Genomic DNA, 27,857 nt, shown 5'->3' with positions numbered 1-27,857 from the left:
CCAGTATACCAAAGCCTTTTGGTTGCAAAGGGTACGCTGTATGTCACACACATGCTCCCCACGCACAGTGTAACGCATAAAGGTGACGTCTAGAAGAACCATCCTCAGAACTGAAAAAGCACCAGTAGGAATGAAAGTCCAAGGGTAAAAATAGGTAAACACATCCAGAAGGAAGAAGAACCAGGAGAGGAGGAAGGGAGCAAATATTCCAACAGTGAAGAGAAGGACATCTACTGTTATGGTAAGATTTTACATAACTACACTACGTCCTTCTACATCACTGCTGCAGTACTCTTTACAATAGAGATAATGCAAAAGCTTATGTAGATTGGGAGGAGGAAGGGCCAGCAGAGCCCTCTAGGAAGCCACAGAGAATAGCCCTGGCAAAGCCAGCTCTGACCCTAGAAATCACATCCAACTTACAGTGCTTAGTAAAGGTATGCACAGAGGTCCAGGTAGCTGGTTCAAGGATAGAATTAGCATCCAAACTCTTGAAAAACAGCACCAGAAGGCAGCACAGCTCTAGTGAAATAGCAACAAGAAATGGCTTTAGTTATCCAAGAAGAAATGGTTTGCTTGGAAACAGTCAAACCTAAAGACCTAGGATGAAAAGAAGAAAAGCAGTTGAGATTTACAAAAAGCTTTAGTCTTATCCAAATATCCGAGTTGTCTATGGAAATCCAAGGTGTGCAAAACCTTCTCACTAGCAGACTGTGGAGAGGGGGAAAAAAGTGGCCAAATGAACAGACTGATTAAAAGACAACTTATCAACCACCTTGGGCATAAAAGGATTAGTATGAAGGGACACCATTGTCTTTCTGGAAAACCAAAAAAGGAGGAAGGGTTTTGCACATCCAGGAAGAAAGAGGTCATTGTCTCCCTCTATTCTTCCCTCATTAGGCCAATCATTGATTACAATGCCCCATTTGGCATGTACCCCACTAAACACCTGCAACAACTGGAGAGGCCGCAGAAGTACCTCATAGAGGACCCTAGGCCTTAAACATTTGCTCTATATGGACAGACTAAAAAAACTCCAACTATTCTCTGTTTCATATTGTCTACTTAGAGGTGAGCTCTGCTCGACTTGTAAAAACATGTCTGACTCAGCTCTGTTAGAAATGCTATATCTAAAGAAATCCCAATCCCTCCGCACCACACGCTCCAGAGACCACAAACTCATTACCACAATCAACAGAACATGCTGGAGGGACAGGTTCATAACCCAGAGACTGCCCATGCTATGGAAAAGACTTTCCATACATATCAAGTAGAGCACCTCACTGGCCCTCTTCAAGAGAAATCTTGATGAGTGGATGAGAAATAGAAAATTCACCCAGGGGATCACTCCAGTGGCTCTACTCGACAGAGGCACTGGGAACTAAGGTAGGGTGGCATGATGCCAGAGTAATCCTATGGGCTAGGCTTGTAAAGGCCCCAGGGCCATTATCCTAGTACACACCTATGAACAGCCATAAGGGTCTGCAGCTCAGAAAACCATCTGGCAGAACTAAGGGCCAAAAGAGGAACAGTGTTCCAAGAACAATGCTGTAAGGAAGCTGAAGCAGCAGGCTCAATAGAAACCTGAGTCAATTTTTCTAAAACATAATTAAGGTCCCAAGAAGGAGGAACAGGCATCCTTGGAGACCTAATGCAAAGGATGCCTTTAAAAAACTGTTTGGCTTCATATGTAGAGGCTAAAGGGGAGAGTCAAAGGCAGAAAAGCATGGACAGCTGACAGGTGGGCCTTAACAGAAAAATATGCCAAACCAGATTTGAGCAATTCACACAAATAAGAGAGAACCAAAAGGAAATCTACAATAAATGGCTCCAGGTTATGAGAAAGACACCAAACAGAAAAGCTCTTCCATTTGGAGAAGTAAGATTTTCTAGTAGTGGGTTTACTGGCCTTCTGCAGGACCGGAAGCACATCCTCAGAAAAAAGTTGTCTGTAGGGGATCAAAACCCTATCACCCACAATGCCAGTTGAGGTGTGGACAGGTGGGGATGGATAAGAGATCTCATGTCTTATGTGAGTAGACCCACCTTGTGAGGTGACTTGTGAGGACTGTCCTTGGCAAGATGCAGAAGATGGAATTAATGCTGTCTGGGCCAAAGGGGAGTCACCAGCAAGATTTTGGAAGCATCCTGAATTATCTTGAACAGGATCTTTGGAATGAGAGGAAGGGGAGGGAAGGCAAAAAGAAACATCCCTTCCAAGAAAAAGAGAGGGTGTCCACCTCCCAGGCCAGACGGCATGGGACTCTGGCACAAAATAAAGGAAGTTGTCTGCTCAGAGGGGAGCCAAATAGATCTACTCGAGAAGTACCCCAATGGTGAACAATGTCCAGAAACACATGCCTGTGAAGCATCCACATATGGGATAGTGTTGTGGACCTGTTCAGAGAATCTGCCACAATGTTCTGATCTGAGGGGAATGTAAACTTCCTGAAGGGTCACCTGATACTGGACAGCTAGCTCCCAAACCTAAAGGGCTAACTTGCATAGGAGATAAGACCTTGCCCCCACTTGCCTTTTGACATACCCCATCAGTGTGGCATTGTCTGTAAGAATCTTGAAGGGTCCTTTAAGAAAAATTGAATGAAAAGCCTGAAGAGGCTTACTCAGGCCCTGCACCTTCAGAAGGCCAAAATAAGCTCCTCATCCCACGTCTGAGGAATTTGTGAAGTTCCTGAGGGGACTGGAGGTTGAAAAGGAAGCCCTGGGCTGAGCGACAACTGATGAATCCACCACTGAAGTTCCAGCTTGAGGCAAGGAAGTAGAGGAACTAGAAGATCTAAAGGATGAAAATGTTTAAGCCAAACTGACTTTAGAAACCACTGAAGCTTTCTCATGTGAAGCTTGGCTACAGGGAGCACAGGAATGGTGAAAGACATATAACCCAGAGCCCTCAGAAAATCTCTGGCTGTGACTGAAGCAGGAGGAAGAGACTGAAAGAAAACAATGAGAGTTAAGGCCTTAGGAAGGAGGCAGGTATGCCAGCATTGGAACAGTCTGGATTCTGCAACATAGAAAAACATGATCCTGAGGAGTCAGGAATGACTTCTGGAAATTTACAGTAAACCTCAGGCTTTGCAAGACAGTAATGGTAAAGTGTAGGTGCTGAAGTAAGATTTCTTAAGAGGAAGCCTGAATAAGCAGGTCCTCCAGGTAGGGTAAGACATGTTTCTCCCTTAGCATACAAAAAAGCAATCACGGGAGTAAGGCATTTGATAAAGACCCTTGGAGCAGCAGAGAGGCCAAAGGGCAAAACAAAGAACTGAAAATGTCAGGAAGCAACAGAGAAACATAAAAACTTCCTGAAAAGGGGAAGAATAAAGATTTCAAGATAAGCATCCTTGAGATCTTGGGAAACTAGAAAAGTCTGAGGAAGTAGCAGAGGAAACCAGGTTTGAACAGACAGCATCCGAAAGTAAGGGACCTTCAAAAAGGTGTTTTGCTAGGAAAGATCCATAAAGGATCTCCAGGTGTCTTTTTCCCTGGGGATCAAAGACATTCTGGAATAAACCCCAATGAGGGACCTGGAATTTCTTGAATTGTTCCTTGAGCCAGCAGGCCCTGAGGCACCTCTGGGAAAAGGAGCAGTGGTTCCTGAGGAGGCTGAGGAATGCCCAAAATGGGGGGATTCCAAACTATAATAACCCTGCCAAATTATGGAAAGTAGTCTTGGGTGATTTTACCCAAACAGGAAGGGGCAGGGAAATACGCAGTGAAAGAGGAATATGACTGAGAAGAACAGGATAGTCAGACAGTACCTGGTCTGTCAGGAAAAGTAGGCTTCTGAGTAGGAGGAGTTGTGTAGCCTTAGCAGGGGGAGCACCTCTATCATCCTTTTTAAGTTTAGGGGAGGCAACACTGCCTACAGACAAAGGATGCTTATTAGGATAATTACCCTGAAGCTTGGGCACAGGGGAAACAAAAATATGCTTCAGTATCTGTACGGCCTTGTTCTTTTCTTGCAGGGACTTAAACTCTGCAGTAGCAGCACAAAACAAATCTTTACTGTCCAGAGGAGCATCCACCAGTTTAGCCTTCTTACCCAGCCTCTTCATTGATCTGGTATACTTATCAGATGGCAGCAATTTAATAGAAAGCAACACTTTGGAAGGCTTATCAGAAGCCACTGACACCACAGAAGGGTCGGCAGGAGGACACAGAGAAACTTACAGTCTTCAGGCAATTTAGAAAACTTATCAGTTTTTTTGTGAGCGTGGTTGAACAGCGTGGGTTTGAGGATCAGGTGCCAAAGAAGCAGTAGAAAAAGTATCCAGCAAGGCAGCAAGATCCACAGGAACGGCAGAGGACCTAGGAGACTCCATTTTCAAAAGCTCACAGTACCTCTTCTGAACATCAGACACTTGAGCACAATCCCATCTGAAAAACAGCATCATTCTGGAAACAGTATCACCAAATGAAATCTCCTCAAAAGAAGAGTCAGGACTGACAGACTCTTCTTCCTCAGAACTATAGTCAAGTAGTGAAGGAAGCTGGGAGGAATAAGTCAGGGACTCCATCAGAATCATCAGCATCCTCCTCAGAAGAATTCTACTCCCTAGGCCTCTTAAGAGGGGTAGAAGGCCAAGGGAGAGCACCCTGTGGAGGTTTGAGAGCCATAAAGGCATTAAACAAACTTTGAGCGAAGTTCTGCCATTCACTCAGAGGATCTTTGGGAGCAGGTAAAACATGTTCAGTTTTCTGCTTCTTTGTGAGTGGGATGTCAGCCTTGCAAAAAATTTGGAGGCCCTGGCCCTTGATGGCACTCAATGTCAGTCAAGACCTCTTCCCTAACTAATTTGAGAGCACCCCTAGGCCTTTCAGTAATAACCAGCCATTGTTCCCTGTGTACATCTTGGTGATGGAGAGTTTGACAGATTAGATCAGACAGGAGGCCCCATGGACTATGATGTTTGCATATGACACTGTGATATGTAGTGAGAGTAGGGATCAGGTTGAGGAGACCCTGGAGAGGTGGAGATATGCTCTAGAGAGGAGAGGAATGAAGGTCAGCAGGACTAAGACAGAATATGTGTGTGTGAATGAGAAGGAGGATAAAGGAATGGATAGAGGAATGGTGAGGATGCAGGGAGTAGAGTTGACGAAGGTGGATGAGCTTTGGATGACTTGGGATCAACAGTTCAGATTAATGGTGACTGTGGAAGAGAGGTGAAGAAGAGAGTACAGGCAAGTTGGAATGGGAGGAGAAGAGTGTCAGGAGTGATTTGTGACAGACGGGTACCAGTAAGAGTGAAAGGGAAGGTCTAAGAAGAGGGTAGTGAGACCAGCTATGTTGTATGAGTTGGAGATGGTGGCACTGACAAAAAGGCAGGAGTCAGAGCTGGAGGTGGCAGAGTTAAAGATGTTAAGATTTGCACTGGGTGTAACAAGAATGGACAGGATTAGGAATCAGTATATTAGAGGGTCAGCTCAGGTTGGACGGTTTGGAGACAAAGCCAGAGAGGTGAGATTGTACTGGTTTGAACATGTGCTGAGGAGGGATGCTGGGTATATTGGGAAAAGGATACTAAGGATGAAGCTGCCAGGTAAGAGGAAAAGAGGAAGGCATAAGATAAGGTTTACGGATATGGTTAGAGAGGACATGCAGGTGGGTGGTGTGACAGAGCAAGATGCAGAGGACCGGAAGAAATGGAAACAGATGATCCGCTGTGGCGACCCCTAATGGGGGCAGCGGAAACAGAAGTTGTTGTTCCCTATGTACATCTGAAGCGAACGTCTGCAAAACCTCCACAGACGTGCTCGCATCAGGTCTATGCCTGTCTCTGAAGTGGCTGCAGCAGAGGAATCCATTAAACAAGCTGGACACTCCTCTGGACTTTCGTCAGCGTCAAGAGACACGTCCAGTGGAGGTGGACAGCTGAAAAATCAGACATAACTTTTTTGGCTTTTTTCTTCATAGACAGCTGGTCTTAGGGCCGGGAAGATCCTTCCACAGTATTCTTTAGCCAACAATTTAAGTCACTGGTTCTCAAAATAAATCTCTAGGAAAGAAAGTAGACTTTTGAATGTCTTAGGGATAAAAGACTGGCACTTCTCACAAAACGCAAGATCATGTGAAGCACCTAAACAGAACAAACACTGCTTGTGGCGACCTTTTAGGGGAATCTGTCTCCCATACTGGCATTTCCTCTTTCTGGATGACATGAAACCAAACAACCAGATTACAAGGCAAATGCAAGACAAATAAAATCATAAATCCCAATGGGGCACTTACCTGAAAGTGGTAAAACCAGAAGACAAACTGGTGTTCAGATCAACAATCAAAGATGGTGTGGGGAATGGCAGCAAAGTTCCAAGGAAGGTATGTCCAGAAATCACATTTATGCCCTACGCCACTCACGGGAAGCATACGTGTGACATACGGCATACCCTTTACAACCAAAACAATTTGGTATACTGGCAGGGGAATCCTACTGTAAAGAATACTGCAACAGTGATATGGAAGGACATCATCAGATCTGACAGGTTGATAAGGCATTACTAGGCTAATAACCCAAAAGCCTTTACAAGCCTAGCCAATAATACTCAGGATGTGACAATATTATTTCTTAATTCCCCAGATATGTGATGGAGTGCTGGAGCTCTGAGTCATTTTACAGACTACCTTTCGTCCATAAGGGACATGGACAGCACCCCAGGAGTAAATTTAAGGCTCCCCATCCATTTATCCAAATTCTTTTTAAAGAGTGAGGGATGGGGTTAGTTTTACGAAGATGGAAAATTTATTCCATAGTCAAGGTAGCCTTTGGGATATGAATCTCTCCAGCAAGTTCTGTTAGAGTCAGAATTAAGGTTCAGGTCCATGGACTGCTTAACCCTTGTATAATTTTTTTGTGAATATGTAACATTTTCACCAGGGTTTGATCAGAGAATGCCTTGTAGGTCAGGCATAAGTCACCTCTCAAACAATATGATACGGAGTAAAGGGATACGGCCTTTAGTCAGTCTGCATAAGACAAGTGTCTTATATTTTGCACTTTTTTAATGAGAAATCTCTGAGGCTGCTCCAATTGTTTAAGTGCTTGGTTAGGTACATGCAAGAAGGGGCACTGTACTTGATTATGGGCCTGATGAGGGCCGACTACAATGGCACTGACTTCCTTTGATTTTGATAAGTTGAGCCACACAGAATGATTTCCTCACTACCGTAGCTACCTGGTGGTGAAAGAATAGGTTACTATCTATCGGTGCTCCTAAGTCCACCACCACTGGGCCTACTTTTGGGGGTGTGCTATCAACATTTTAATTTGCAAGGAAAAGATTAAAGGAGAATTATGCCAGAAATGAGAAATCCTTATAGGTTCACAGGTTAATACTAAGCTAACTCACCCTGTGGGCCATTTTTTTTTTTTTTTTTTAAGATTAGCCAAGTATCCCATTTGAGAATAAACCCTGCACCTTGTGTATGTAAGGTAAACAACTTAACCATTATGCCAACCACCAGAGGAGGTGTGTAGCAGGGGAAAGCAGTGGCACAACAGTCCTTTGCTAAACCCTCTACAAGATATACATGTAATCAAATATGGCTAAGAAAGGTGCCTGATGGCTGGATATTCCAAGATGGGATATTCGTCCCAAAGGAAGCAATGCAAGAAGGCTCACTTTGACTCACTTTTTTGCACCAAGCCAAAATAACTTCTTAATAAGAAATGCTGACATATCCAGCTGTCACAAAATGGTAGTCGCCTGAACTAGTATTTTATCTGAGTGTCTATGCTCTCATGTCACTGATGGGAGGTCAACCAGTGTCGGCCTGTAATGTAGCTACATTTTCTACTGAGATCTGAAAGAAAACTCAAAGCCACCAAAATGCTGTCAGCCTCCAAAGATACATCATCATCAGTAGAAGGATCAGAAAAAGCAGGTGCTGCAGCAAGGGACAAGTTTTTGTTAGTTGCAAGCGCCTGCACAGATATTTATGGCCACATCTTGCTTCACCTAAAAAGGGAAGACAAACTGCTCCTGCAAAAGCCTCTGGCTCTTTTGATTAGAGTTACTCTCTCCCTTTTCAACTTTAAATGTCAGGCTTCTAGTCATTCCCACCTATGCTGCTATCATCTCTGAATTACATTTTCGGTAACCAGAGCTCACTCGATATGCACCTATGCAAAACTCAAAAAAAAAAAAAGAAAAAAGAAATAACGCACAATTTCAGGAAATCAGAAATATTGTGCATGTAGACAAGACTACATAATCATGTACACATGGACACTAGAAGCAGAACATTAAAAGATCACATTAAAAGAAAGAAAAGGTACACTCTGATTAGGGGGAAAAAAAACTGTTGACCACTACTGGCAGAAGCATTCATTATACGTACCCCCATTTACTTCTACACAGTCCAAATCTGCCAGCAGCACAATAACTGTTTACTTCTAATTTTCCATTTTTTTATAGCCCTGAATGCTCTCATGGGAGCAGACATGCTGACATAATCTTGTTTTCCTGGAAAGCTACTTGTCCATAACGCACTGTGAGGGCACAATTGACAAAATTACACTGCCCTACTCTACATTGTCAGATCAAAGTCCCATTTACTTAGAATGGGAATAGGATAAATGTTGTCGAATCTGAGAATTCTCAGTAGAAATGTTGGCAACTTTTTTGCACCAACTTTTAACATGTTTGTTTCCTACACGTGTTGCACCACGTGAAAAGTTCTTGCATAAAGAAAACTGGTGAGATAACAGCCTTAAAAAAAAAAAAAAAGAAAGGAGAGAGAGATGACCACAGGAGGGAGTGTGGTCTAATGGTTAATGTGTTTGCCTTACAAACACAAGGTGCAGGGTTTGAGTCTCACAAGGGATAATTGGCTAGGCTTAAAATGGCTCGCAAGGGCAGTTAGCCTAGTACTAACCTATGAACCTATGAGTTTCAGGTCCTGTCCTCTTTCCCTGAGTCAGTGTCATATTTCAAGTCCTACAAACCACAGCTAATTAGGAAGCTGATCTCTCTGATTATTAGGTTAATTCACTTTCAGACTATAAAAGATTTGATATGTTTATAACTTCAAAGAAAGGAAGTGATGTAGCTTCATATGACAGCACAATGTCATACAGTTGTGCATTCCGGGCCTGAACAGCTTTATGCCAGAGTGAGTGTGTGTGTCTATAGAAATAATAATAATAATAAAAAATAAAAATAAAAAAAATAAAAAGGCTACTTGCCCTGCTGAGTGTTTTCCTTGGATGTGCAAGATGATGCAATAGCAAAGAAGAAAACAAATTTCTAAGTAAGTATCATGAGATTTCATTCATCCTCAACATAATGTGCATGTGAAAGTATGGGGATCATTCTCTAGGGAGAGAACTACACTCTGGGGAAAGAAAACACTGTTTAGTGCGTACTTGCCCTATAGTCCTAATTCTAATGTTGCCCCTGCCAGGACAAGTGCTTAGCACACCAATATGTCTACAAGGCCACCAAACCTCAACAGTAACTTAACAGTTATCCGGAGACTGATGGCTTAATGCCCTGAATGACACTGCTAATACAGGTCTAGCTGAAACACAAAACATAAGGAACAGTCGCACATGTCAAAGTCAGGTCTCCCTGTTAGTACGTAGATTAATCTCCCTCCAACACCCACATTTAGTAAACTGGCAGCTACAACATAAGAAGCCTTTTATGTCAAAAACACCTGGTAAACGAATACTTTTCAACATGCACTTCTCTTTTGATCAAGATATAAACAACATCTCAAGTGGACTCTACTACTGAAGCATACCATTATTAGACATTTCTTGCGGAAAGTATTTCAAGGTCTATGAGAGGCGGAAACTGCTGTGATCCACAACACATCACACCAAATTTGTTGAATTAGTTTAAAATTTTTGACTCTTGCAGTTCTCCTCAAAATGAAATATAGGATATGACAGAAAGAGATCCATCAAGAAATAAACTTTATACATAAAGATGCAAAAAAAATAGTTTTAAACTTAAGCTTTTATGTACTTCCAAACAAGTGGTGACCTCAGTAACAGTGGCTATACAATCTACATTGTAGTCACTATGAAACACATTTGTGTATTTTTAAAATGCACACACAATTAAGCATCAAGTTTAATGTTTGCTTATGAAAATCCAAGCAAGGAACACCCACCTTAAAGAAGTCAACATCCAAACATTTACCTGCATTATTGAACACCTGAACAGTCTGCTTCTGTACATTTACGGCCATTGGCTTATGCCCACCGGAAGTCATATGTCCCCCTGATGTAACATGCCCAACTGGTGTCCTACTGCCACTTGAAGACACATTTGAACTTGAAATCATAGATCCACCTGAAGATACATGTCCTGCTGATAGGAAATGTCCACTTGATGCCATATGTCCAGTGGAAACCATATTAACATTCTTCTGTACTGGTGATATTACTTGGGCAACTGTTCTATGTACAACATTGGGTATTGTCCTTGAAGGAGGGGCAGCAGCACGAGTTGGAGTAAGTGGTTGGAGAGGTCGAATTATCTGTGGAGAATTCCCTAAGTAAATTAAAAAACAGAAGGACAAATACTTCTAAGCAAATGCAATTAAAAACCAGACAAACACACACACACATAACGTCTGTTCTTACAGATGCATTATTCTTTGGTCTATACAAAAGTTATGCATTTACCATAACACTAAATCAGTGCTGTCCTGTTCTGTCCTGCTCAACAATTAGGCCACCAGATCAGACTTTGCCGCTTTTCTTCCAAAAGCTTGTATCCAAGGCACTGACTCCGACCTTACCCATAATCCCCTCTGATCCCAACTACCTCAGATCGAGTTTGCCTGCTTGTAGCTATATCACCGAAATAAAAAAAAAACACCACAGGCCTAACCAACTATCATAGCTGAATTATGGACATGGGTAAAAGCAAAAAGCTGTCCAAAAGACAAGGCCACTACTGTCAGGTCAAATCGAAAAACCTGAAGCGCAAGAGAAACAATTTAGGATGGAGGGAAGGATGTTGGACTAAACAGAACAAGACAACAAAGATCTAGCATTATTTTAAGTACATAACTTTCACATCTAATGTTGTCTTTTCCATCTGATTCAACAACTGAGTTACGTTCCCAAACTACCTGGAAAAAACACAGGTGGTCTCAAGGAAGGATATTCCCAAGTATGGTGGAGCTAAAGGATGCAGGAGATCTGAATTGTACATATAACCTGTAATGCAATGCAAAAGGCATGAAATGTAGACCAAATAGCTGTAGCAAAAATCTCATCAATGGGAACTCCTGGTAAAAAAAGCTGTGGAGGTAACTGCTCTAGCTGAATGGGCCTTTGGTTTGCCAGGTATAGTTAATCCCATTTTGTCACAAAGGAAACATTCATAAAGCCAGCCAGATGATGTTACTTTAGAGACTCCTTGTCCCAATTTGGCTTTTGAGAAAGATGGTCTGACCTAATTATATTCTTTATATGATGCAAGTAAAAGCCCAGTTGATAATGTTCAGCAAATGCAGAGCACATTCCCCTTTGATCGAGAAATTTAGAAAGGACATGTAAATTGTTGAAAATATGTTTCAATAGCCACTTCTGACACAAAATGAGGATTAGTTCACAAAGATACCCTACACCCTTATCAAGGACAAGGTACAGAGATTTGCAAGGGAATGTTTGTAATTCAGAAATCCTCCTAGCAGACATGATTGTTACCAAGATGATTATTTTTTCTTTAAAGAATTTCAGACCTACTGAAAAAACAGGCTGGAAAGGATCCCTAGACAAAGCCTGCAGCATGACAGTAATGCTCAAAGGGGGAAATGGTTCATTGAATAGAGGTCTTAAGTGAAAAGTTTCCTTCAAAAAGGCTTTGGAAAATTTTTAAGGAAACAGTGCAAGTCTGGTTCTATCCCACACAGAAATTGGAAATGACTGCAAATTGGACTTTGCTACTTATAAAACTGGCACCTTTGTAAAACAACTCCACCAAAAAAATCTAAAATAGGGGGAAGAGAGGCATAAAAAATGTTCAAGCCTCTGGAACAGGCCCATATGGTGAATCTTTTGTGAGGGTGATAAATCTGAATGACTGGAGCAAGAAGCCATATGGTCATTTCATGATTTTTAAATCTCGGTGAGGTGACTAGACAGGTGAAACTAAAGACTGGGACGTGGTCCAACATCCATGGCAGGTGTTTCTAATGAGGCCAGAATAAGGGGAGCAAAACCTGCCAGGGCCAGATGATGCAATAAGAATAAGTTACTCTTTGCACCTCCTGGCTTTCTGAAGAAATTCTGTTATCAGAGGAAAAGGTGGAAATGCATAATAAAGGAAACCGAGACCCAGAGACCAACTGTTGACTACAACATCCCAGTGACTGTCTCTGTGGAGGAATCAGAACAAAGTAACTGTTGCATTATATTGTTTAGGTAAGAAGCAAAAAGACTGCAAATCAGTGTTGCTACTGACTGATTGAAGGGCCACTCATTGGCAGAAGAGACCTGCTCAGTTTGTCCATTAGAAGACTGAAGTCCACAGGATATGCACTGAGACTAGAAGGTGTTGAGAAGACACTGCCCACGTCCATACTCGTATGGCTTAGCAGCACAGTGGATATGAATGAGTTCCTTCTTGTTTGCTGATAAACCAGACTACCACCATGTTGCCCATCTGGATGGAAATCATACCCTCAAGGAGGGAGTCCTGAAAAGTCTAAAATGCTAGGATGACTGCCATTTCCAAGGCAGAGATGTTAAGAATAGCCTCTGCCAATGACCAAGAACCTTGAACCACCTTCATTCTGAAATGCTCCACCACCACTCCAGAAGGGAAGTGTCTGTGGTTACGATGGCCATCAGGGTTGGCAGGGAGAATGGTCAACCCCATGACACGATGGGTGAGGTCAATCAACTACGCATGTGGTTTCTGCATATTGGTGTGAGACGTACTAGTGCATGAAGGGGGTGAGACATCAAGTAATATTGAACCGAAATGTCAACTGCAGAACTCTCATATAAAATCTTGCCTGAGGTAATAGTGTGATCCAAGAAGCCACCGAGCCCAGTAGTCGAAGTAGTAGCCTCAATAGGGAACTGAGGCGATGAATGACCTCTAAAGCCATCACATGCAGAGACTGTGGGAATCGGCTATTTACATAGCTAAGTCCAAGTGGCATCCTATGAACTCTATTGTCTGTGTTGGTGTCAACTGGCTCTTGACAAGACTGATAATTTGCAAGTGTAAAGCTAGGCGCAGAAAGAAGCCCCTGAATTGGTAGATCCCTGGTAAGGAAGCAATCATCCAAGTAGGGGAACACCTGGAAACCTTGCAGCCCGAGATGTGCTGCCACACCTGCCATGTACTTGGTGAACACCTTGGGGATTGTGGTGAGGCCACAGGGCAGTGCTGTGAATTGAAAATGGCTGGCTCCCACACAGAAACAGAGAAATCTGCTGCACTGTTTTGGTACCTTGATATGACAGCATGTGTCCTGGAGATCTACAGAGCACATCCAGTCACCCTACCTCAGAAGATGCAGAATGGACTAAACCATGACCATCCAGAACAAAGAAATAGTTGTGTAAAATCTTACCATAACCATAGATGTCCTTTCTCTTCCATGCTGCAGTATTCTAGGTGTGGGATTTCCTGCCCTCAGGCAACTTGTACGTCGGCTTCTATACAAAAGCTTCAGCTTGGCTGCTGTAGTGTGCGTAGGACATTACACGTAGGGCCAAGGGGCCTTAAATGTGACATCTGAACGCTCAATCTTCAGAATTTGAAGGCCAGCAGGCAAAGAATAAGGCCCAGCAGGAGGTGTGCGACTTGGAGTCCTACTGAAATATAGGTAGTACAGGAAGGTATAAGACCTGGGGGGAACTGGTGGGCAGGAAAGAATACTGCAACATGGAAGAGAAGGACATCTATGGTTAAGGCAAGATTTTACACAACAATTTTATGCCCTTCTATTCCTATGTTGCAGTATTCTAGGTGTGGGAGCGCACCACAGCTTAAGAGGATGAGATGGTGGTGGTAGATGCAGAGGGTTCTACAAGACCCTGCAGGATCGCCCTGGCAAATCCTGTCCTAGCTCTGGAAACTTGGTGCAATTTGTAATGCTTGGTGAAGGTGTGGATAGTGGCCCAGGTGGCTGCTTCCAAAATGGATGCTGTCTCTCTCTCTAGTGGAATGGGCCTTGATTCCCCTTGGGGGTTCCTTTCCGTGGTGATAGTAGCAGAAGCAAATAGCTTTCCTGATCCAGCATGCAATGGTTTGCTTGGAGACTGCCTTGCCCAGGACTCTGGGATGGAAGGAGAAAAAGAGCTGGTTAGTCTTTCTGATGGCCTTGGTCTTGTCCAGGGAGAATCTAGGTTGTCTGTGCACATCCAGGGAGTGCAGTATCCTCTCCCCTTCGTTAGTGGGTGAGGGGAAAAAAGTGGGCAGATGAAGCGATTGGTTAAGAGAGAGCTCACTGACCACTTTAGGCATAAAGGAGGGGTTGGTTCAAAAGGACACCCTGTCTTTGTGGAAGACTATGTAGGGGGACAGGCCATTAGAGCCTGCAGCTCTGACACTCTTTTGGCTGAAGTGATAGCCACCAGAAGGACAGTCTTTCGTATGCACATCTGTAAGGAGGAAGGCCCGGCAGGTTCAAAGGGATGTTGGGTTAATTTCTCTAAGATGTAGTTAAGGTCCCAAGGCGGAGAGATACGTTTCCTAGGTGGTCTCATGTGCAAGACCCCTTTAAGGAAGAGCTTTACTTCATGCCTGGTCAGCAAGGGGGGTTCCAGGGGCAGGCAGGCAGGCTCATATGGCCTAGAGGTGTACTTTTACAGAACAATAAGAAAGGTCATTTTTTATCAATTGACACAAGTATTTTTGAACCAGGGGAACCTCGGTGGAGGTGGGGTCCCTTCCCTTTTGCAGACACCATTTTGCAAATCTTTCCCGTTTAGCCAGGTAGGAATTTCTGGTGGTAGGTTTCCTTGCCTTCCTAAGGACTGAAAGCACGTCCTCTGGGTAGTGGTGTCTGATAGGAATCAAAAGTTTATCACCCACAGAGTCAGAGACAACATCTGTACCTGTGGGTGTAGGAGAGTTCCTTTGTCTTGTGACAGTAGGCCCACTTTGTAGGGTAACTTGAAGTGACTACCCTTGTCTAGTTTGTGAAGTAGGGGGAACCAGTGCTGCCTTGGCCAATACGGTGTCACTAACAAGATTTTTGGTTTGTCCTTCTGAATTTTCAGGACAACTTTCTGAATCAGAGGGAATGGGGGGAAGGCATAAAGGAACTTCCCCTCCCAAGAGATGCTGAAAGCATCCACTCTCCATACTAGAGGGGAGTGGGTTTTTTGAACAGAAGTTCTGCAGTTGCCTGTTCTGGGGGTAGGCAAACAGGTCTATTAGTGGAGCACCCCACTGGTGGACTATGTCTATGACCACCTCCCTGTTAAGCATCCATTCGTGTTGATGTGAGGAGGTCCTGATCAAGAGATCTGCTTTGTGGTTGTCCTGTGAGGGGATGTAGACCACCTGCAGGACTAAGTTGAGTCGGGAGGCTAAGTCCCATATCAGGGGGGACAGACTGCACAGCTGATAGGCCTTTGATCCTCCCTACGTGTTGAGGTACCACATCACCATGGTGTTGTCGGTGACAATCTGGAGCACCCCTGAAACCAGAAAGGGGGGGGGGTTGAAGGTCTGTAGAGCTAAGAAAACTGCTGATATTGATGTGTTTGACCTGAACAGAGGGATTCCATTTTTCCAGAATCTTGTAAGAGGCCTGAGTTGCTCCCAGACCTGAATCTGAGGCATCTGTATGCATAACTTGGGTTGGGGTGAGGGGTTGTAGTGGGAGCCCTGGGTTCAACTTCACCTGCTGGATACACCAGTTGATTTCTGTCTTCAGACAGGGAAGGAGGGGGATATAGGTGCTGGGACCAGGTGTTCTTCAGGAAACACTGCAGCTTGCGCATGTGCATTCGTGCCAGAGGTAGCACATGGGGATGGTTGCTGCCATCAAACCCAGGAGACAAAGAAAATGCCTTGCCATCACCTTTCGGGATAGTAGAGCTTTCTGGAAGTGGGAAGCTAAAGACAGAACCTTGTCCTGAGGTAGAAAGGCCTTTATTGTGTCTGTTTTGATTCTGCAATCGAGGAAAATCGTGTCCTGTCTTGGGATCAGAGAGGATTTGGGGAGGTTGATGGTGAATCCTAGGTTTTGCAGAAGGGACATGGTGAAATGTAGATGCTTTAATAGAGCATCCCTGGACTCTGCCAGAATCAGGATGTCATCCAGATAAGGGTAAATTTGTACCCCCTGAGTTCTGCAGATGGCAATGGCTGGGGGAGACACTCTGTAAAGACCCTGAGGGTCATGGATAAACCAAAGGGCAAGGCAATACATTGGAAATGAGAGGAAGGGCCACAGAAACGCAGGAATTGTCTGTGGGAACTCCTGATGGGTATGTGCAGGTAGGCTTCCTTTAGGTCTAGGGTGACCATAAAGGCCTTGGCTGGAATGAAAGGCAGCAAGGTGGGGAGAGAGAGAGCATTTTGAAGGAGGGTAACTGAAGATGTAGGTTTAGAAAGGACAGATCAAAGATCTCCAGGGGCCATCTTTTTTGGGGACCAGGAAGAGACGGGTGTAAAACCCTTTTCCTTCTTGTCTTGGAGGAACAGGCTCTATGATGCCTTGCTGTAGAAGATCTGACAGAACTTGTGGCATGAGATGGGCCTGGGTTTTGGGGAAGGATGGGATGACTCTTCTGGGTGGCTTCTCTTTCCAGGATAGGAAGTACCCTTTTTGGATAATGTTTAAGACCCACTGGTCTGAAGTGATGGATTGCCAAAGGGGGGAAACAGTGGGAAAGGCAGGTCGAGAGGGGGAGGTGGGCAAGGCAGTCACGCATTACTGGGACCTCCTCTGTCCTGAAAGGGCTGTCTGGGTTGCTGTGGTGGAGCAGAGGATCTGGAGTTAGTAGGTCTTCTGGCCCCTCTCCTGGACCTGGAAGAGGGGGGTCTGTGGAGTACGTCTTACAAAGGTGGCTTTAGCAGGCTAGTTTCTATAATACTTGGGTATGGGCGACACCAGCAGGTGCTTAATGTCCTGGAGTTCTTTGCTTTTTTCTTGTAGATTTTTAAAAAGGTCAGCAGATTGTTATCCAAATACCACATTGTGGTCCAGAGGGGCGTCCAGGATTTTAGCCTTGAAGTCCTCAGGGAGGTTCTGGAGTCTTAGCCATGAGTACTTCTTGAGGGCTGAAGCAGATGCTGCAGACCTGGCAGATGCTTCTGCAGCATCGCAGCTGCACCTTATGGAATGCCTGGCTACCTGTTGGGCCAAGGAAAGTTTGGATGAGATGTCCATCTTGCTGGGACTGTCAGGCAAGGAAGCCAGCATGGAGGAGACTTGAGACCAAGTCTAATGCATACTTGGTCATGTGGGTCTGATAATTTATGGCTCTAAAAGCTAAAATAGAATACGTGTACACGTTTGTCTCCATCCTATCCATGCACTTACTCTCTTAGTCAGTGGGCAGTACAGAGGCAGAGGAGGGCAGCAGTAGAGACTGCTTATCTGCCATGGTGGCAATAACAGCTGGGTCAGCCAAGGGTGGCTTAACTAAGAATTTGTGGTCCTCTGGTACTTTATAGAAGCGGTCAGGATGCCTAGGGGCTGGAAGCAGGGAGTCAAGGGCCTTAGAGGCCGGACTGAAGGCATCCAAGTAAGCAGGCAGAACAGGGTGAAATGCTGAAGGAGAGGGTGATTCAACTTGCAGCAGTTCAAAGTACCTTTTTTGGGTGTCAGTCATTTGGGAAGTGTCCCATTTAAAGTAATCCTTCATCTTGGTGATGGTCTCACCAAAACTAATATCGTTAGCGGGAGAGTCCCCCTCCACAGATTCCTCAACCGGAGAGTAATATTCCTGGGGGAAAGCAATCTGGGAAACATAAGAAATGGACTCCTCTGATGAAGAAAAGGAAGAGTCATGTTCTTTTTTATTTATTTATTTATTTATTTAACATTTGTTGACCGGGAATGTCCGACTAGGTTCCACAGAGCCTGTTTTCAGCGGAGGCCCGGGGAGAAAGGCTCCAGATGCATGTCTTTGGAATGTGGGAGGAAACCAGAGTACCTGGAGGAAACCCACGCGAACACAGGGAGAACATGCAAACTCCACACAGAAGGCACCCCAGCCGAGAATCGAACCGGAGAACCTCTTGCTGTGAGGCGACAACGTTAACCGCTGCACCACTGTGCCGCCCATTCTTCCCTGACCTGAGGGGTTATGGATGGGAGGGAAGAAGCAGAGACAGGCCTAGGGCTCAGAAGAGGCAGTGTGGAAGTGGCTGAGGGTGAAGGCCTAAGGGCCATGAAGGCCTGCATGAGAGAGGAAGTGAAGGCCTGCCAATCTGGTGTGACTTCTGAAGAAGAGGAGGTATGTTTAGTTTTCTCCTTTTTGGTTGGAGAGAAAGTAGAGAGTGGCCTGGTGTCGGGTCTGGAGATTAGCACATCCAAAGTCTGAATCCCTGCCGGAGGTACCACTGAAACTGGTTCCCCCTTGGCCTCAACGGGTGTCGATGTTTGCATGAGCTCCGAGGATGTGCCGGTAATCGGCTGCAAAATGGCTTCCTCGAGGTACGTCGCTGCAGTCGACTAATCCTCCGAGTGGTCCTCAACCCCTAGATCGGCAGTTGGTGGTGCATCGGGAAGCAGAGCGGCAGGCGAAGAAGGCCTAGGAATATTGGCCTTCTTGCGTGAAGTTTCAGGTGCGGCCTCTGATGCAGGATCCATCCTAAGACCTAACCTTTTGAGGCGTTGGCTATTGAGGTGCAGATTTAACGCGGCTAGATGGCTGCGCAAGGTCTTAGGCACAAACGATTGACAAATAGCGCAGGAGGAGTGATCGTGTTCCTGGCATAAGCACAAAACACACCTGTCATGGACATCCTTTTGGGGTATCTGGCATCCGCATTGGCACTTTCCTTTTTTTCCCCGACATCAGCTAAAGGCTACAACGACCAAGCGTTAGCTAGAACAATCGTCAAAAATAAGAAAATTTGAAACCCAATGGGCTACTTATCTTTAAGATGCGATGTCTGTGAAGAAGCTATCATAGGATGCGAATGTCATCTGCTGCTGAAAAGGTCTGAGGATTGTGTGTGCAGCCATCACATTTAAAGCCCCTTGATTTATGGCCCTACGTGTGACGTCCCATGCACACTACAGTAACCAAGCTGAAGCTTTTGTAGAGAAGCCAATGTATGAGTCGCCTGAGGGCAGGAAATCCCACACCTAGAATACTGCAACATAGGAACAGAAAGACATCAGTGTAAAATCTCACCATAACTATACATGTCCTCCTCTTCTATGTTGCAGTATTCTTTACATATGAGTGGTATTCTGTCCATCAACCTAACGTCCAGCCTGTATACAAAAGCTTAGAGCCACTGCCTGAACATGGGATGTCACCTGAAGGTACAGACATCAGCCATAAAAGGCACAGACGTCAGCCATAAAAGGGATGTCCGCACATACAATCTTCAGAATAAGAAAGCCACATAAGGAAAGGAGTCCAGAAGGAGCCTAAGGAGATCATCCTAGAAAAGAAAAAGTTGTAGGGGGAAGGCAGGAGGGATAGAATACTACAACATAGACGAGAAGGACATCTATGGTTACGGTAAGAAATTACACAACTATTCTATGTTCTTCTATTCAATGTTGCAGTATTCTTTACATATGGGAGAGTACCAAAGCTGAAAGGGAACCCAGGGAGGAGGACAGAGTAGGGAGCCAAGTGGAAGCACTGTCCAGGAATCCATGCAGAACTGCCTTGCAAAACCTGCCCTGGGCCTGGAAACAGTGTCTGATTTGTAATGTTTTGCAAAGGTATGAACAGATGACCAAGTGGCAGCTTCCAGGATGGAATGAGCATCTAGACCTTTAAAGAAGGCTCCTGAAGGTGCCACTGATCTAGTGGAATAGGCCTTAATAGATGCTGATAAAGATTTCCATGGAATTCATAGCAAAACTCAACAGTCTTAGAGATCCATGTGGAAATGGTTTGTTTGGATACAGGCAAACCCAGAGCCCTGGGATGAAAGGAAACAAAAAGTTGGTCAGACCTCCTAATGGACTTAGTTTTGTCAAGATGAAATCTGAGATTTTGGGTTTCTCCTGTAAAATTTTCAACAGGGCTTTCTGAATTAAGGAGAATTGGGGAATGCGGTGGTGCATAGGTAGCATTGTCGCCTCACAGCAAGAGGTTCTCCCATTCGTTTCTCGGCTGGAGTGCCTTCTGTGTGGAGTCTGCATGTCCTCCCCGCGGTTGAGTGGCGACTGAAAGACATGCGTGAATGGGGGGGTGCCTTCGTTGAAGGTTGGGCGTCGGGCTGGCACCTTAAAAATCTACTGCCAATCATTAGCGGACCGGAGCTCCGCTGTGGCGACTGTGAACTGGGAAAAGCCGAAAGAAGAACAAACAGAGAAACATCCCCTTCCATGAAAAAGCTAGAGTATCCACCTTCCACACTTGAGGATGAGGTATCCTTGCACAAAAGTCAGGAAGTTATCTGTTCATAGGGGGGGGCAAAATGGTCCAGTTCTGGAGTACCCCACCGCTGAACTACATCCAGGAACACATCTCTGTGAAGCAACAAATCATGAGACTTTGTCATATGCTTAACGCGTCTTCCACCAAGTTCTGAGCCGAGGGAAGGTACACCACATGTAGAGTCACTTGGTACTGAGTAGGCAATTCCCAAGCCTTGATGGCCAGGCAGCAGAGAAAATAAGATTTTGTGCCCTCCTGCTTGTTCATATACCAAAGGACTGTGGTATTTGTCTGCAAGGATCCTGAGAGGTCCTAGCTGAAATAGTGTGTGTAAGGTCTGTAGAGCTAGAATGAGAGACCTCTTTTCCCTGATCTTGTTATGTTCCTTCCTTTGAGAAGGGGACCAAAGATCCTGAACTTCCCTAGAAGCAAAGGCTGCTCCCCAACCCAAGTCTAAGGCGTCAGTTAAGAGTTGCTGAACTGGTAGAGGTATCTGAAATGACAGGCCAGGGTTCTGACAGAGTTGCTGCATCCTCCAATGTAACTCTTTTTTTCATACAAAGGAGCAGGAGGAATCAAAACATCTAAGGGATGAGCATGCTGGGACCAAACTATCCTTAGAAACCACTGCAACTTCCTCATGTGCTGCTTTGCAAAGGGCAGAATGGAATAGTGGAGGCCATGAACCCCAGGCATATCAGAAATTCCCTGGCCGTGATAGAAGGAAGAGGCAGAAGAGCCTCCATGAAGGTCTTGATACAAGATACTTTCTTCACAGAAAGAAAAAATATCATCTAGTCTGTGCGGAACCTGCAACCAGGAATATAAGATCCTGACTTGGCGAAAGGAATGAGTTTTTGAAATTTATTGCGAAACCTTGGACCTGCAGAAAGGGAATAGCTATGTCCATATGTTGGGTTAACAAGTCTGGACTGTTGGCCAGAAACAGCAGATCATCCAAGTATGGGTAGACCTGCAGGCCTTTTAGCCTTAAATAGGCAATAGCTGGGGCCAGGCACTGTGAATACCCGTGGGGCAGTAGAAAGCCCAAAGGCCAAGGCAGTAAACTGAAAGTGGAGAGAATCCACTGAGAAATGCAAAAACTTCCTGAAGTGAGGATGACTAGGGATATGCAGGTATGCATCCTTGAGATTCAGGGAAGCTAAAAAGGCTTGAGGAGGGACCAGAGGAATTACAGCAGGTAGGGATAGCATTCTGAAAGAAAGCACCACCAGGAAAGTGTTTAATAGGGAAAGAAAGTACAGTTGTGTACACTTACCATAAATGTAGATGTTTGAGTGTATTCACTGTTGCAGTCATCACATTTGGGTTACCCTGCTAAGGGGTAAGCCTTCAGTCAGCCCGAATATCAGAGGCTTAGTACTTCTGCGTCGGTTGCTGTCACTCCAGGATGGACGTCAGGTCGTCAATAGTATAAAATCAGGCAGCCGATGCCATTAAATCAGTTTTTCTTGCCCTGTCAAGAGCCCCAAAATAGGGAGCTATGTTATGGGGGGAGAACACCACCAGTAGAAAGTAAATACCAAAAATTCCCTGTAAGGAGTGAGGAAGAGAGAGTGACAAGGGGGGTGGAGGGGGGGGGGGACCAGAACTGCAACAGTGAATACACTCGAACATCTACATTTATGGTAAATGTACACAACTGTACTATGTTATTCGTGTTTCACTGTTGCAGTAATCACATTTGGGTTGATTCCCAAAGCTGAAAAAAAGGGTGGAGGGCAGTCAAGAAAACTGGGGGCTGGCTAGGATGCCCTGCACAACTGCAGTGGCATAGCCTGCCCTGGATTTGGAGAAGATATGCAGGTGATAATGCTTGGTGAAGGTATGAACAGATGTCCATGTTGCACCCTCCAGGATGTCCCTGGTGGGGACCCCTCTGAGAAAAGTTGCAGAGGTGCAGAATGCACTGGTGGAATGTGTCCTGACCCCCTTTAGTGGCAGTATCCCATGCTGTTTGTAGCAGAAATGGATGCAGTGCACGACCCATTTGGAGATTGTTTGTTTGGATATGGCCTTGCCCTCTGCCCCAGCTGTGAAGCTGACTAGAGTACAGTTGTGTACACTTACCATAAATGTAGATGTTCGAGTGTATTCACTGTTGCAGTCATCACATCTGGGTTATCTGCCTGCAGGTAGCCCTCAGCCGACCTGAATACTAGAGTCTTCAGATTTCTGCGTCGTATTCTGTCTCTTCTTCCATGACGTCAGGTTGTCAGGGGTATAAAACATGCAGCCAACGCCATTACATCAGTTTTTCTTGCCCCAGATGTCAGGTGCCCCCACAATAGAAGCAATTATATGGTATGGTACACCCCCATCAAAAAGCAAATACACCAGAAAAAATAAACATACTAACCAAGAAGGAAAGGTAGAGCCAAGAGAAGTAGGGGGCTGGAGGGAGGGTAACCAGGACTGCAACAGTGAATACACTCGAACATCTACATTTATGTTAAGTGTACACAACTGTACTATGTTCTTCGTGTTTCACTGTTGCAGTCATCACATTTGGGTTGATTCCCAAAGCTAAGGAAGGGAGGAGGAAGTTAAAGAGCATTAGGGCCAGCTATTAAGCCCTGCAAGACTGCAGCGGCAAATCCAGCTCTGGATTTAGAAAAGATAGGCATGTGGTAATGCTTGGTGAAGGTATGTACAGAGCTCCAGGTAGCAGCTTCTAGGATGTCCCTGGTAGGGACTCCTCTGAGAAAAGTCACAGAGGTAGATGCAGCCCTGGTGGAATGAGATCTTATCCCCTGTGGGGTAGGTTTTCCATGGTGCTTGTAGCAGAAATGAATGCAATGTGCTATCCATCTGGAAATGGTTTGCTTTGAAATGGCCTTCCCCTCTGCCCCTGCAGCAAAGCCAAATAGCAGCTGTTCAGATTTCTTGAGAGGCTTAGTCCTGCCCAAATAAAATCTAAGTTGTCTGCGCACGTCCAGAGAGTGCAGTATTCGTTCCCCTTTGTTTTGTGGATTAGGGGAAAAAAGTAGGCAAATGAATGGGCTGATTTAAGGCCACACTAGACACCACCTTGAGCATAAAGGAAGGATTAGTTCTGAGGGAAACCCTGTCCACATGGAAGATAATGAAGGGTTCTACTGCCATGACAGCCTATAATTCAGACACTCTTCTTGTTGAAGTGATGGCTAGAAGGACGGCTGTTTTCCAAGAAAGGAATTTCAACTCTGCTGTTGCAGCTGGCTCAAAGGGGGGGGGGGGGGGGGGCTTTTCCAATACAAAGTTAAGGTCCCAGGGCTGGAGTGGGAGCTCTCCTGGGGGGGGGGGGTCTTAAATTTTTGGCCCCTCTAAGGAATTGTTTTAGCAAGGGGTGAGAGAAGAGGGGTGACTCAGTATTATAAGGTGCTGAAATGGCAGAGGCATGAATTTTAATTGATGAGAAGGATAGGCCCTTGTGCAGCATTTCTGTTAAGTACTGTAGAATACGAGGTAAGCTGAGCACCGTTGTGCCTATCCCCTGAGCCTGGCTCCAAGAACAGCATTTTTTCCACTTTTCAGTATAGGATTTTCTAGTACTAGGCCTCCTTGCCTCCAGAATAGCATCCAGCACCTGCTTACTGAGTGATGCTAGAGGAGAGCTCAAGGAATTAGCCAAACTGCAAGGTTCAGGGTTTGAAGCTGAGGGTGAAAAATCTGGCCCACCTGCTGGGACAGCAGGGAATGGGTCTGAGGCAGGAGCCATGGTTGCAGGGGTGCCATACTGTGCAAGAGGGGGTACCAGTGCTAGCATGGCCAGTCTGGTGCAATCAATATTGCCCTTGGCTTGTCCTGTTTGATCTTTAGTAGAAACTTCGAGAGGAGAGGGAGAAAGGCATAAAATGATAGCCTTTCCCAGGTAAAGGACAGGGCATCCACTTTCCAAGCTTGGCTGGCTGTGGGGAGTTCTTGTGCAGAATTTGTTCAATTGGTAGTTCTGAGGGGAGGCAAACAGGTCTACCTGTGCAGTCTCCCATTTGTTCCTCAAGAGGTTGAATATTTTTGGTTCTAGTTTCCATTTGTGTGGGTCCATGAGAATTTCTGCTTAAATGTCATCTGCCTGTGAATTTAGTTTGCCTGGCAGGAATTGAGCTTGTAGATGTACTTGGTAGCTCAAGGCTGTGCTCTACAGAGCCATGGCTAGTCTGCAGAGGGGGTATGAGTTGGTTCCTCCCTGCCTGTTTATGTACCAAATAACTGTGGTGTTGTCTGTCTTTACCAGTAGTTGTCCTGGAAGAATACGGTCTTTGAAGGCTGTCAGAGCATTCTGTACAGCTAACATTTCTTTTTGATTGATATGCAGGTGCATCTGTCTTGGGTTCCATTTGCCCTGAATGCACTGCCCTGCCATGTGAGCCCCCCATGCATAGTCTGATGCGTCTGTTGTTGGGGTTTGGGAGGCAGGGGGTAGAGTGAAAGGGAGTCCCTTGTTGTGGTAGCAGGCCTCTGCCCACCAAAGGAACTCTGTATTCATACAAGGAATAATAGAAATCATTGTTTCCAGGTCCTGAGAATGTTGACACCATAGGCTTTTTAGATACCATTGGGGTTTCCTCATATGCAGTTTTGCATATGGAATTAACAGATTGCAAGAGGCCATGAACCCCACCGCTTGAAGTATTTTCCTTGCAGATAGCTGGGGTTTTGTGGCCAATAGTTTGAAGTAGGTTGTCAAACTTGTTTCTCCAGAGCGAGGAATGCCATCTGGGAAGTTATGTTCAAGCTAGCTCCCAGGAATACAATCCGTTGGCAGGATACTAGGTGAGATTTCTTTTTGTTGATGGTATACCCAGTGAGGTTAGAAGTTTCTTTACGAATGCCAGATGTTGTAATAGCAAGTCCTGGCTTTCTGCCTGAATCAGACAATCGTCCAAGTATGGGTAAATTTGAATATTTCTCTGCCAGCAAAATGCAATGGCTGGAGCTAGACACTTTGTGAATACCCTGGGCGTAGTAGATAAGCCAAAGGGAAGTGCATAGAGCCTGCCCTGAAGCGTAGGTATTTCCTGAAAGATTCCCTTATAGGGATGTGCAGATAAGCTTCCTTTAGGTCTAGGGTTGCCAGCCAGGCATCCCTGGCTAACATAGGAAGAAGTTGCTGAGGAGTTAGCATTTTAAATTTTGGAACCACCAGAAAGGTGTTGAGAATAGAGATGTCCAGGATAGGATGCCAGGAGTTGTCTTTTCAGGGTACCAGACAAAGTCCTGAATAAAAACCTTGTCCCCTTTGTTCTGCTGGGACAAGTTGAATAGCCCTGATACTGAGAAGACAGAGAACCAGTTACTGGGCCTCCGCCCACTGATTTTGGTGATTTGGGGGTATGTCTGGCCAACCATTTGGGGTTGGTAGTGTGTGGAAGTGGAATCTGTATCCTTGGGAGACTATGCTTAAAACCCATTTGTCCTGGGTAATGAGTTCCCAGTTATTTGCATGCAGGGCAAGCGTTCCTCCTAAGGTAGCAGGTAGATAAGCAGGGCTTGGAAGGGTTAAGGTTAAGTCATTGTGTCATTTTTCCGTAGGGGGTGGCTTACTACTCCTTACTTTGGAAGTGGGAGCCCCCCACTGCTTAGGTCTGTGTGTAGCCTGAGACTGTATCCCAGGTGGTCTGCTGTTCCTGGGTTTGGACTGAGAAGGCCTGGAAGGGACTGGAAAGGACCAGTTCTTTGAAGGCCAATGCCTACTGAATCTGGGAGGCTGTACTTGTAGGAAATATTTAACAGATTGCATAGATTTAGCTTTTTCCTCCATCCTTTTAAGGACTTCTTCTGCTTTGCTGCCAAAAATGCGGTCTTGGTTTAAGGGAGCATCCAATAATTTAGCTTTAACATGATCTGGCAGGATATTTTCCTTAAGCCAAGCATGCCTTCTAAGTACAGACCCAGTGACAGCAGCCCTGCAAGATGCTTCTAAAGCGTCAAAACCACATTGCAAAGTATGTTTACCAACTTGTTCTGCAGAATGCATTAAATCTTGCAATTATTTGTGTTCAGCAGAGTCAGAAATCAACATAATTTTCTGCTTAAGTAGTCCCATAATATGCTGCTGATACTTTAACATATGAAACTGGCAATTTAAAACCCTAATGGCCAAAGTAGCAGAAGTGTATACCTTCTTACCCAATCTGTCTAAGGCGCTAGAATCTCCATCAGAAGGGGAAGGATTTTTTGGCAGCAGTTGCCTTAATGCCTTTTGGTCCTTGGGAAATGGGCTCTGTATCCGCAGGATTCTTGAAGATGAACTTGTGAGAGTCATGTTCTGTAGTACCTGTCAGGTTTTCTGGGAGCTGGAGGTAAAGTGTCTGGGGTAAAGCTAGATTCCAAGAAAGCATCATCTACAATGTCCAGAACAGAAGGGATAGCTAAAGGCCTGTGTTGAGGCAGGAGTAAGAATTCCCCAAGTCTCTTTTTAGACTCAGAGTAATCCTGGCATTCCCAGTGGAAATGTTCCCTAAGAGTATGCAAGGTTTCACCGAAAGAGAGATCTTCTGGAGGGGAGGCAGAGGGAATGGGATCCTCTGCATCAGAATCCTCTTAAGTAGAGAAGGGCAAATCCTGGTAATCAGAAGGAGCAGAAAAATCAGATTCCTGATCAGAAGAATTAGAAAGAAATTCAATTCTAGGTCTCTTAGAGGGGGAAGGCTGGCTTCCCCTAATTACGGTAATAAGGTCTTCAGCCATTCTAAGCATTTGTTTTTGAGGCCTATGGGCCTGAGCATGCAGTTTGGTCGGTTTTCTACGTGTAGTGCGAGTTTTTGTCCTGGATGAAATCGATGGTGTCAGTTTAATATGAATGTCTGTAGGCCTGAATACATCCTCAGAAGCCGGTGCTTGCAAAGCAGCTCCAGACCCGTCCAAGGTAGAGACATCCGCAGGTTCAATAATCTAAGAAGCATCTTGCGGCATGCCGGACTCCGAATGGGTCTCAGTAGAGGCCTGCGAATCTGAAGTAGCGGGTATCGGGGGGCTGCGAAAGCACCTCACTGAGTACCGGCGGACTGGCGATTAGCTTAACGGAAGCGTCGTCGGCAGTTTTGAACCTATGCGGTCTGCGTCTGTCTTTATCCTTACGTTTTTTTTTTCGGAAGATCGGTAGTCGGATGACTTAACGAAGCCATTTCGGAGTACACAGATACAGTACAAAAGTAATTCGCTGCCAAAACAGCCCGACGACGAATAGTTCGGGCGTTGAAGGCACAAAACCGACAGCGAGTGACGTAGTGGTCTGGGCCTAAACAGGGGATGCAGTACAAATGGAAATCTCTGAGGTATTTGCTTTCCACAGGTAAGACAATTGTTAACTTTTACTCACAT

At 45.2% G+C, this 27,857-nt stretch overlaps 1 protein-coding gene across 5 annotated transcripts in view; it reads right to left on the bottom strand.

Moving 5' to 3' along the window:
- The window catches only part of ZNF280D (zinc finger protein 280D), a 3,097,091-nt gene that overhangs the window by 2,072,176 nt on the left and 997,058 nt on the right, over positions 1-27,857 (bottom strand). For 4 of the 5 annotated variants that reach the window (XM_044078966.1, XM_044078968.1, XM_044078969.1 and 1 more), the window contains exon 8: positions 10,168-10,521. The exons of the other annotated variant lie outside the window; for it this stretch is intronic. In XM_044078966.1, coding sequence (XP_043934901.1) covers positions 10,168-10,521 — 354 coding nt within the window. The remainder of the gene's footprint in view (positions 1-10,167; positions 10,522-27,857) is intronic. 5 annotated transcript variants of the gene reach the window in all.

The sequence above is a fragment of the Protopterus annectens genome, chromosome 7.part1 (genome assembly GCF_019279795.1).
Source record: "Protopterus annectens isolate FY-2018-M chromosome 7.part1, PAN1.0, whole genome shotgun sequence".
Lineage (NCBI taxonomy): Eukaryota > Metazoa > Chordata > Ceratodontiformes > Protopteridae > Protopterus > Protopterus annectens.
This window is presented reverse-complemented; position numbering and strand designations above follow the sequence as displayed.